The sequence below is a fragment of the Corella eumyota genome, chromosome 5 (genome assembly GCF_963082875.1).
Source record: "Corella eumyota chromosome 5, kaCorEumy4.1, whole genome shotgun sequence".
NCBI classification, from domain to species: Eukaryota; Metazoa; Chordata; class Ascidiacea; order Phlebobranchia; family Corellidae; genus Corella; species Corella eumyota.
In genome coordinates this window covers 2435954-2448536 of record NC_137494.1, presented here as the reverse complement: position 1 = coordinate 2448536, position 12583 = coordinate 2435954, and the positions used below count along the sequence as shown (strand labels likewise).

Genomic DNA, 12583 nt, shown 5'->3' with positions numbered 1-12583 from the left:
GTTGCATCTTGGAGATAATGCTTTTAATTAATTGAAAAGTTTATTGTATAACTTAAATAGTCTTTTAATTGATGGTAAATATGAAGACTGACACTACAGTAAGAATAACCCCTTCTCAGAATTTGATTTCAACGATTTACCGACAAAGTTGGCATCCCGTGGCTTCAACTAAATCTGCGATAGACAAGTAAATTTTCAAATAAAATAATTTATTGTTATATTAAATTACCTAACCTAACTTTAATTATAAATAACAAACGAACTTGAAAAGGGGTAGAAGGGGGTCTAATTTGTTTTAAATATGTATTACAGTTTAGAGTTTTATAAAAAATAAAAAAAATAAAAAAATCGTCCATTAAGAACTATATTGGCTTTGTGAAATTAAATTTCCACCTATATTTGTTATATTACTTCCGTTTTTTTGCAATTAAAATTCTACCATTAAAATCCGCCATCAAAAGTCGAAATCCGCAATGAAATTTGATTGGTTAAGTTGGTTTGGATTATGTGGCGCACCCACTGTTAAGGCATGGTAATTGGGTGTAACAATGAACTTATACTTGAAAGCACTTAAACGTATGAGATGTTTGACAAATGGACTCATGCGGTCCTTGTCATCAAGTTTAAGTCGAAAACAATTTCAGAAGTTTTGCAATACACAATTAAATAAAGCAAACGGATTACGCGCCAATTTTAAGCAGCAGAGTAAAGCATTACATTAACCCGTTTATGTTTTTGAACAACTTGTAACACCAACACTTTGACACGTTTTTTTTTAATTGAAAAACGCAAAAACAAAATAATTTTGTTCTAAACAGATACCAAACGAATAAGCAGCAAACTATGTCCCCTGAATAACCTAAAACCTACTAAGGCTTATGTTTAACTAACACCACAGTGCAACAAGCCAAGTGTAAAGCAACTTATTTTTATATACACATGCTTAATAAATAATTAATTTATCAATTACAGTACGTGTATCCGTTTCTAAACACTAAAACGACAAAGTATGTAAAAGATAAATAGTTGAATTAAAGAATCAAATTGTGTTGTCAAGTGTATAAAATTAAAGCTTTAACTTTAATTTGCCGGCAAAGTTAAACTGATTTTTTGCAATCCAAATAAACTCAAAACCAATCAAGTTTCGTACTTCAATGACTTTTGTTTGCGTTCGAGATTACAAGGGTCGCGATGACGTCACAATCCTATTCGCGGTAAAATTGGAGCGGGGTGCACGCCTGCGCAAAAGCTCTACACAAGTTTACATAAAAGCTATGCAAAGAGTTTACCCTTTTAAATTTGCAATCCACACTCGAAAGTTTAGGCATGACTGTACTTAAGGGTAATTGGATCGTCAAGGGCAGGGATTCCCACGTTGTGGGTTAAGTTTTGATCATTAACACGCGTTCTCTATAGCTCAGCGGTCAATGGGTTCACACTTTTAGTCTGGTTGTTTGTTGACTTTTTAAATCGATCTTTTAAAACTTTAGACTTAAAAAAGTTAGAAGTCCGTATTTTGCTAATAATTCGTTTTATTTTCGTAGAAAAACGTCACGAAATGCAACGTCATCTTTATCCGGGAATCTACAAAATGCCGAGTCACCATTTTACCCACCAAGAACGAGTCAGAGTCGAAGAAGAGAAAGGGTGAACAGTGCGTCATCCCACAGAAAAATAGCGCCACCACCAACACGCTGTTACCCTCGAATACAGACGACAAGTGAGACAACATACCAGCTCGAGAATGATTTTGAGCCAACTAAACAACGTCCTAAATTTGAAATAGGCCAAGATATACCGAGTTATAATAGCATAACTGTTGCTGATTTACGGAATACAACGATGAATTTATCCACGTGGCGAAGAAAGCTGTCGACCTGCGTAAATACCAAAAAGGAAGACCCTATTAAGCCAGATGTGGCTCAATCTCAAACTATTAATCGTTCTCGTGAAGTAGAACCCAAGCCAGAAACTGTAATACAGCCTAAAAACAAAAATTGGCCGAGCATAGAAAATAACTCAAAGAAAAATTACAAAATATGTTCTTACTCAAATACCACCTTGGCCAAGATTTGCCTTCAAGGAAAATCGCCGCCTGTGAAAGAAAGACCAATAAACAGGCTGGCTTGTACTCGCGCAAAAAATACTAGCAGCAGTTCTTCTATATATACCGAGAATGTTATTTTTGACAAAACCAAAGTGGAAACTGATAATAAAACAGAAGGCGAAGATAAGGCAATCGATTCCTCGCCTTTACAAAGTGAAAGCAGTCAAGAATCCCCTATTTCGGACATGGAATTTGGAAACGGTTGTAACCTGAACGAAAACAACAACATTGCTGAAACTAAAACTATTCTTGAGCAAGATGAAAACGTTTTTGATGAATTTCAAGACTCGGATATTTCTGAAAACGAGTTAACGAGTACCGACGATGAATGTAACGAAATGGCTGTGGATCAAAATATTTCTAAGAGCGAACAGGAACATTTTAAACAACTTTACGAAAAGGAAAATCTTTCAACAGTTGCTAGTTCTGTAGATGAAACATTTACAAACGAAGAAGTAGCAAGTAACTCTTCGCAAGCAAGTCCAGAGCCCGAAAAATATGAATTTTGTTCGTTTCTACCGAGTTCATTAGAGAAATATAATCTCTCAGAACTTGCCAGTTTACCATACGACGTTGATTGGAGATCGTGCGTTACTACTTCAGATCTAACCCCAGGAAGTCGCCATAAAACCAAACAACGTCACTCTAAAGACTATTACACTCGTAGAAGAGCTAAACAACTAAAAATTCGCGAGGCTATGGAGACCATATTAGAACGTATACTCAGCTTTGAACGACACCAATCACAAACTGTTACCCAGGAGCTAACCAGACGATATCACAACTTACATCACAGACAAAACAATAAACATAAAACTACTAACACAAATGGTAAGACATCGTCGCCACCTAGCACGAGTACTACAGCAGCCCCTAGTGACTCGCTAGACTCTTCCACGCCAGTTACGCCTTCAACTTCCAACAACAAACAATCAACTGTACGTTGTACTTGGTCCCAGAGACGACAATCTTTACCGAGTAAAAGCATGCGTTTAGCTTGGGCTACAGAGGTAGGCCAAGGCGACAATAGTGTATTTAAACAAGCCTGCGACAGTGGGGACCTAACTATTTTACATAACCACTGGTTAGCATGTACTGATAAACGTAACCGAAGAGGGTCCGATACGCCGCGTCGAAATTCAGTGTCGTCAGCCCGCAATTTTACACCAGAACAACCTGTTGCAAAACGCCACAGAGTTTTAACTTATAAACCTTATACTTACGAGTCAAGTGAACGAATAAAAGACGATAAACATTATCATTCCTTGTCGTTTACTTCCCCCAGAACGTGCGCTGCATGTCGAGAAAGAGCCCGGAAGCTGAGACAAAGTCACTCCAGTTGTGCTGTGCGTAGGCCAAGGTAAAAATTCAATATATATTTAACAACCTAATGTACTATACCCATCTAATAAAAATAAAAGGCCATTTAAAAATTTTTATTTTTGTATAGTACTGTAGCTGGATTTACACCACAAACAACAAGTCGTTCTGAAAATTCTACACTGAGTCGCCCAAGAACGAATTCAAACTCATATTACAAAACTCGTTTCTTAAAGCAAACAACTGTCTTGCAATCTGTCGACATTTCTTCTATTATCAGAAAACAATGTTTGAGAATTAACGATGAAAACAAACTATAATATAGCGCCGTATTTAATACTTAATTATTTGATGATTTTTTTTTAAATATGGTTTACTTTTACTGTTAAATTTCATTTGTAGGCTAAAATATCAGTTTTGTAAAATTGAATCAATTGTAAACTTAAGGGAAAACCCCAGTTTATCTATTGTTATGGTTGAATTGTTTTTTATAAATATTTTACTTTATCCTCGAGAAAATGAACCTTTACTTTCTGTTTTACTTATTTTTTGGAATAAAAACTGCTTTATTTATAAAATGTATAAAAAAAAATTTACTATTTCTTTGTTTTAATCTATTTAGAATTCATACCAAAAATCATATTCTATCCCATTTAAAATGAATAAAGTATGGTCTTATCTAAAGGTTTATCTAAGGTTACATTTAATCTATTTTAGCTAATAACTAAATTGCTAAATTATATACAAAGTATCTTGTTTAGGTCATAAAAAGCACTATTGAAGTATTATTATTTTTAAATTGATTCCCAAACTTAAAAAATATAAAAACTTTGATGGCCAAAAATCCTAATTATCATTTAGTTTCAAATTATTTATTTCAGTAAATTAGGATTTATTTCAGACGAAAAAAAAAGTTTTTAGTATAACAACGATTCCGAATTAGCATCAGCTAAAAAACTTAATAAATTATTAATTTCTTGCTGTTTAGCCTACACTAAAGTTGAAGATCAAGGTATAAAAAAAATATTTGTTTTTTGACAAACACACTACAAAATTTTACCTAAAATTCATCCCACTTCTTTTTAATTTTTAAACCAGCAAGATTGGTTTCAAATAAATCAAAAACAGCAATTTTGATGGCTAATCTATTTTTTAGGATAAATTTTACCTATTGTATTATTTCAATTTTAAATAAAATAAATAAACAAATTGATTTTTTTTCGATAAATAATTTATTGTCACATTACCAGCTTTACATAACTGGCTTTCAATAAAAAAACACTAAAATGTAATCGTAAAAGAATACCAAACATATAATTGTATAAACTTGTACAAATTTATTCATAAGAACAGAATTAAAAGTTTTTTTTTATTTTATCTAAAAAAAAGGAAGGTCCACAGATAATTTGAAGTTCTAATTTATTATTTTATATTAATTTTTAGCCCATTTATCATTAACATAATTTTTTTAAACCAACCTTTCTAAAACTTTAAAGGTTTGCAAATTGTTTTAAATATACATTTAACCTGGTTTTGACAATTTTTTTCCAAAATATTTCTCTAATTTAAAAATTTTTTGAAATCAAAACCAGGTCACTCTGGTTTGTTGGTAATAAGCCATTGCACCACGACAAGGTCAACCAGAAAGCAATGGGTTAGTTCTAGGCCAACACCGGAATTTTATGGGAGTCGTCAGGAGGAGATAAGGTCAGAAACCCATAAAACCCGGCAAAAACCTTTGGATGTATACGGCGGACTAAAACTAACTCTCGGTGGTTGTACATATTAGCAGAATATCGATCTGATCGCGATTGGTTCTGAACCACTAAAAACGAACAATCTATAGTAACATGAACTGAACTGTAATACTGTAAAACTGTAAATATGTGATTGGTATTTTGATTCCCCAATTTTAGATTGTTAGATTGTTAACCTGTAAACCTGAAAACCCTAAAAGAAAATGAGTTAGGGTTGAACTGAAAAAATAAATGGTTAGGGGTTAGTCTTAGTTAGCCTGTAGAGCTGAAAAAACAAAATAGTTAGGGTTTAGTTCCAGCGAGATTCCAAAAATTGTAGTTGTTAGATGACTTGAAAATGTTGAGTCTTGAATTTTTTCCAAATTTAAACTAAATAAATTAACTTAACCACCAAGCTAAAATTAAAATATTTCTTACTTGAAAATATCTAAGTCTTTAAATTTTCTAACGGTATTCTATAAGTAACTAAATGCTTTTTAAAACTTTTTACAAGAATTTTTTGCTAACTCTGCCATTTTTTTTAATTTCCAAAACTGCATAACTTTATCTCAGTTCTACTTTCTGCTACAACTACATAAAACGGAATCGCAAACCGAAAGTGAAGCGTCGGAATCGGAGCGATTTAAATTCAAATTCTTATACGGAAGAATTGAAGAATAAACGATTATTTAAGTGTCACAACAAAATATCACACAAGTGATATTATAACACATTTAAGTGTTAAAATTCTTTTTTGTAAGAATTTTTTTTAAGTTAAAATTCTTTTCTGAAAGAATTTAACTTGAACTATGACATCACATTAGTGGTTATCATAGCAACCAACCTTTATTTGCTCCATCTTCATTCTTCGTTCCTGAGTTTGAAATTTTTTATTTTCAGTCCTGAGTTTGGAGGTCAAGAGTTTGATAAAAGTTTAAAGTGAAAATCCGACAGCAGCACAAATTAATGACACAAATTATCTACTTTCAACTTTTTAAAAACCTTTAAAAACCATTTTACAAATTACAAATAAAATTTAAAATTTTACAAAAATTTGAAGACTTCATCCAAAATCTTTTTCCTCCTTTTTTGCTCTGCGAAGACTTCGACTCATGGCACACCATTTACATTATATAGAAAAAGTTTAACCCAAGCATGGAAAATACTTGACCAAACTTTTAATTAGAAAGATAATAAAAAGACCATACCAGTTAGAAAACTGATATGATGGAGAGCGGCGGAAATTGCGATCGGTTATCCGAATTGCACGTTTACCGATATCCGTATACATCCAGATTTGCTTTAAAATTACAAAAACCGAGTGAGGCTTGTCCTCTTTACAGATATTTATATATAAGTTTTAAAAGTTAATATAGTTATTTAAGTTATGTTACTTAAGCCTACAGTTTAAGGACCCCCCCCCCCCATTATCCTAACCTATCTCCTACCCTAACATGACCCCCCCATTAACCCTATTTGTTTAAGGGCCTTAGTTGCAACAATGTTGCAGTTAGGTGAAAAATGAAAAATGCCAGAGGGCGAAGCATTACACACATTAGAGCTATCTTATCCTAGTGAAAATTAACAAGAAGAGTTTAAATAGTAAAAGAGATAAGAGTTAATTAACTTAATTAATGAGGTTTTTTACCATGAGATTCGATTTTGTAGTGTGTAGAGATTGTGTGGTGTTACACCACGCAGATTGTGTGGTAGTAGAACCACTGATGTTTGGTTGTGTAGTCTGGAGTAGAATCCAGATTATGGAACGATAGAAGGATCTCTAAAACAAAATAAAACTTTGTAGGATAAAGTAACTTACATATTTGATTTTATTTTACATTAAAATCCTATTTGAAAAAAGAACAAAAAAATTAATGCTAAGACTAACCATATTCACAATCATATTTATGTTGTCCAACAATTTAAGTTATTGCATAAAGAATCATATTTAACTAAAATACCAAAACAAATTATGTATATATATACAATATAAACACGAAGTTAACTTAACTTACAAAAGGGTTCATTGATGAGGTTTGATTGTTTAGTTTGGAGTAACTCCACCGCTTAAAAGGTTGAGTGTTCCCTAAAACAAAAGATAATTGTAAAAAAACTATTTAATAATTTTAGATTATTAAAAAAATTGATCGTACTTTAAAATTAAGTTTTTATCATAGGAACACCTATTATTTATTTTGTCAAGTAAACTTGGTTATTGCAAATGAATGTAATGTTTAACAATTTAAATACCAAAATAAAATACGGAGGACAATTTAATAAAACTAAACAATGTTACAAATCCATTTTGATGAAAGAAAATTATAAAATAAAATAAAACTTACTTTGTAGGAGTTGAAGATCTAACAAATCCACGTTGCCCATTTTGCAGAATTCTCATTCTTAAACCATTCTGTTGAAATAAAAAAAATTAGAATTTTTACATTTAATAAATCTACATACTATTTAAATCTGTTATTTAACAATGTTTAGTTTAATAAAGATAATGTATGAGATGTAATTACCTTTAGTGTGAATGGTTTTAAACTTCATTGCTTTTATGTTAAAAGCCTTAATCCAAATTAGGCTTTGCAACTTTGCCTGTAAAAATAAAGTTCTAATTTAATATACAAAAAATTTTAGAAAATTAATTTTAATTAAAACTAGCATCCCACAATAACCTTATTTATTGATATCAGTTTTTTAAATTATAATTACATCATTTAGCATAACAATTAGTTAAATATCGAAAATTTTCTAGAATATTAGACTCACCTTTTAATATTGGATAGTTTAACAGTGAACTTGTCTTCTTGTTTGCTTTATTGTAATTCCTACAGCAATCTAAAATTAAATGTTAATATTATTAGTTTAATAAAACTCACCTTTTTAAAGGTTTGGTAACCATGCCATATTATTTTACCAAATAGAAAATTTTAACTATGCATGTCTAACATTATAAAGACAATTTTTATTTTTTGTAGTATTAGTTTTCTTACTTATTGCCTTTTAATAAATTAGTTAAATAACCAGATATATTCACCTTATATCGTAATTGCTGTAGCTTTGTAAAATAAATGATTAAGTCAGCGTCTTTAAATCCCTCCATCCAACAGGATAGTGTTAGCAAACCATTTTGAACAGGATGATGTTAATCATTTTGACATAAAAAAAAATTGTGTTAGTTGCAAATATTGTTAGTTTGGAAAATCAATCCAAAAATGTTGTGTTACATAAAAAATTTTATCATTGCAGTTCTTATATAAAAAAAAATTAATTTGCACAACTATATATTATTTTAACAACAAGAAATATAATTACCTTATATCCTTTTTGCTGTAGCTTTGTAAAATAAATGATTAAGTCCGCGTCTTTAAATTCTTTCCATCCTCAGAATAGTGTTATTGATTTTGGCATAATGTTATTTCCTTCGAGAAAACGGAATTCCTATTTTGTTCCAATAATTCCTCCTTTGTTTCAATAATTCCTCCTTTGCTCCAACAATTACTCCTTTGTTCCAATAATTCCTCCTTTGTTCCAATAATTCTTCCTTGGCTCCAATAATTCCTCCTCTGTTCCACTAATTCCTCCTGTGCTCCAATAATTCCCCCTCTGCTTCAATTTTTCTCCTGTGCTCCAATAATTCCTCCATTGCTCCAATAATTCCTCCTCTGCTCCAATAATTCCTCCTGTGCTCCAACAATTACTCCTTTGTTCCAACTATTTCTTCTTTGTTTCAATAATTCCTCCTTTGTTCCAACAAGTCCTCCTCTGCTCCAATATTTCCTCCTCTGCTCCAATTATTTATCCTTTGTTCCAACTATTTCTTCTTTGTTTCAACAATTCCTCCTTTGTTTCAACAATTCCTCCTTTGTTTCAACAATTCCTCCTTTGTTTCAACAATTCCTCCTTTGTTTCAACAATTCCTCCTTTGTTCCAACAAGTCCTCCTTTGTTCCAACAAGTCCTCCTTTGTTCCAACAAGTCCTCCTTTGTTCCAACAAGTCCTCCTTTGTTCCAACAAGTCCTCCTTTGTTCCAACAATTCCTCCTTTGTTCCAACAATTCCTCCTTTGTTCCAACAATTCCTCCTTTGTTCCAACAATTCCTCTTTTGTTCCAACAATTCCTCCTTTGTTCCAACAATTCCTCCTTTGTTCCAACAATTCCTCCTTTGCTCCAACAATTCCTCCTTTGTTCCAACAATTCATCCTCTGTTCCAATAATTCCTCCTTTGCTCCAATATTTCCTCCTCTGCTCCAATTATTTCTCCTTTGTTCCAACAAGTCCTCCTTTGTTCCAACAAATCCTCCTTTGCTCCAACAATTCCTCCTATGTTCCAACAATTCCTCCTTTGTTCCAACAATTCCTCCTTTGTTCCAACAATTCCTCCTTTGCTCCAACAATTTCTCCTTTGTTCCAACAATTCCTCCTTTGTTCCTACAATTCCTCCTTTGTTTTAATAATTCTTCCCTTGTTCTAATAATTCCTCCTTTGCTCCATTAAGTTTTTGTCATAAATGTGACTATGACATGTATAATTGTCATTTGACATGAAATTGTCATTAGTTAATTGGCAATTCTCATTCTCTGTTACATAATTGTTTTTTTTTGTTTATGCAAATATTTGTTAATTTAAAGTTAAAAATAAAAATGAATAAAATATAAATTTCAACTAGTTTGTGTTTTATATTAAAACTAACTCAGTTTAACTCAACCTTAATGTCCAGTAACACCTAACAATAATATGCCAATTTAAAATAAATGTCAACTTTACTAATAATACAAAGTAGTAGCGAATAGATTCACGTAACCTTAAAAACCGAAAACTATACTTAATTCAAAAATTTTAGAAAGCCAAGTTTATAAAAGGGATAATGATTTCGCAAAAGCTCGCTTGAGCGCTGATAATTATGATCGCAAAAAGCAAATGCAGCAGCAGCAGTTAGTAACACCATGCAAAAAATAAAACCCATGCAGTTCATGCAGCATACATGCAATTTGGGAAGAAAAGGGACATTAATTTATAAACTTAAAATCTAAACTTTAACTAAATATTGTTAACGAGTTCTTAAAATTATCGTGAATCTATTCGCAAGTACTCAACACCATTAGTTTAGTTGACAAAATATTTTAAATCTATATATTATTGACAGGCACCCCTACAATTAAAATTAAGTTAATCAGGTATAAATTTATGTTTTAAGCATTATTTAAATTACAATTATTGCGTATGGTTGTCATGCAAAACAACATAACCACTTCTAACAGTAGAGTAATAAATATGTTTACCATTTGTTCAGTTAACAAAGTATTTTAAATCTTTATATTATTGACAGGCAGACTTTCTATTTAAATTTAGTTTACCAGGTATAAATTTGTATTTTTAGCATTATATATATTACAAATATTGCGTATGGTTGTCATGCAAAACAACATAATCAACTCTAACAGTAGAGTATTAAAAATATAAAAGTAAAAATGTGCCTAGCACTATAACATTTTAAATTGTCGGTTTATAATTTACAGTCATTGTTTTTTTAATATTGTCTGTAGTAAGTCATTTTTGTTACAATAAAGTTTTGTAACTTACTCAAATCTGCATAACAGTTAAAGTTTTCCAAAAACTATATATATATATTCAAATCCAGCAATTTATTAAAGATTCCAAAAAAATCCTTTTTTTCCAAACAGTTGAATTGATGGCAAAACCTGTATTAAAAAAACAAATTTAAAATCTTGCATTGTAATTAATATATTCCTAAATTACTTTTACAATAAGGTCACAGTAAGTTGTATTTTATTACAATTATAAATGCCAAATCCATGTTAAAATTTAATTTCAAAAATTTTGTCAACTGAAGATGCCAAATAACTTACAGGGTTAAAATGACGTCACAGCGCAACGAGTTTTAAAGCATGGCAACAATAGTTGACTTAATTATTAGAAGGGTTAATAATACCAGGTGCAGATTGCAACACATTTTAGAATTCCTACGTTTCGACGCCGTTTGGAAAACGCCTTTAAACTGTTTTCGAGCGATCGCATCACAATTTTCTTTTCTTACACGAATAGTTGCTTTAATTAAGCAAATTTTGTTATTACATAAATTTTATTTATGAATTACAGAACCCAACAAACTTTTTTAACTTATCTACGTTGCGTTAAACAATTTAAAGTTTATTAAAACACAAAAAACATCCAAAAATTATTACTTTACACATTTCGCGCTCTTTTTACTAAGTTGACGACATTTTAATATTTGTTATAATTTTCATAGAAATCAGTTTTTATTAAAAAAACTTAATATTTATACGCAAGAGTATTAACTTATTTTTAGCGTTACTAGCGTTAATAAAAGGTTAATTTTAGATCTTATTATTATATTATCAATAAAATTCTACATTAAAACTTTAAATATACGCGTTAACATTGCGTTTTTAGCATAAAAAAGCGCGTATTTTTTAGTTAAAATGAGTAAAAAGTAAAATTAAGAGGTAAATTTATATAAAATAAATATAATTAATATAATTTGTGACTTAACAATTGTTGTCTGATGACAATTCCTATTTAAAAGTAATTTATGAATCCCGCAATAGATTTATATTATTCTTACGTCATAAAATATTAATAAATACAATAATCTAATAACTATTAACAATCCTATTACGAAACAATGTCAATTGTTTTTAAATAAAGCTAAAAATTTAACAAACTTACCGATTAAGAGACATCTAAAAACAGAGATCTAAAACACGTGCGCATAGTACCAGCGCAAAACGAGAAGAACTTTAAGAAACGCCTATGTGACGTCACAAAAAAACGTTCACGGGTTTTTGTCTCGCGCGTCGAAATTCCAACGATGATTGTTTTTTTGAATTAATTAGAAAAATAATAATTATCCTCAAGTTTAGGGAAAAACATTAATTGTTTTCTATATTTGTATAGCCTATGCATATATTTCAAAATATTTAAGTGTACATAAACTTAGATTGTGCTTTATATTAATATGTTCTAAGACACTTAATACTTAGCCTCCACTCTTTTTTTATATTTAATGTTCTTTTAAATGCGTATATGTTCAGTTCTAAAAAAAACAAGCTCGGGTCTGTAAATAAATCGCAACTCAAAGTAGGGGCTTTATAAAAACACTTATAAAATGTAATTATTATGTCACATTGAATTTCCTAAAATAATAATAGTATAATTTGCCTTAAAAGCCCGTTTAAATCTTTAGCAAAATTTTATTAGTAGCCTTTTAAACAATTTTCTTGAAGGACGTAATATAGTCGCAACGCAAGAATCAGTGTGCACCACAACCGTGGCTTTTGAATAACTTTTAAGGCTACCGATATTTTTACCTTGTTTCTACCCAATTAAACCACGTGATTGTATAACCCCATCGTCTTACTATTTCTTGTTTTGC

The 12583-nt window shown here is 30.7% G+C and overlaps 1 protein-coding gene across 1 annotated transcript; it reads left to right on the top strand.

Annotated features, from left to right (window-relative positions):
* Positions 1–4009, top strand: LOC145752725 (uncharacterized). The gene is made up of 3 exons (XM_082569052.1): positions 1–187; positions 1545–3467; positions 3558–4009. Exons 1-3 carry the CDS (start codon positions 72–74, stop codon positions 3745–3747), a joined length of 2229 nt encoding a protein of 742 aa, XP_082425178.1. The 5' UTR covers positions 1–71; the 3' UTR covers positions 3748–4009.
* The last annotated feature ends 8574 nt before the right edge of the window (positions 4010–12583 follow it).

Bases quoted from the DNA above. Each gene is read 5' to 3' on its own strand.
- LOC145752725 (XM_082569052.1), top strand. From the start codon at position 72: ATGGTAAATATGAAGACTGACACTACAGTAAGAATAACCCCTTCTCAG. The intron at 188-1,544 runs GTAAATTTTCAA...TTATTTTCGTAG, and splicing joins ACTAAATCTGCGATAGACAA to AAAAACGTCACGAAATGCAA. The intron at 3,468-3,557 runs GTAAAAATTCAA...ATTTTTGTATAG, and splicing joins TGTGCTGTGCGTAGGCCAAG to TACTGTAGCTGGATTTACAC.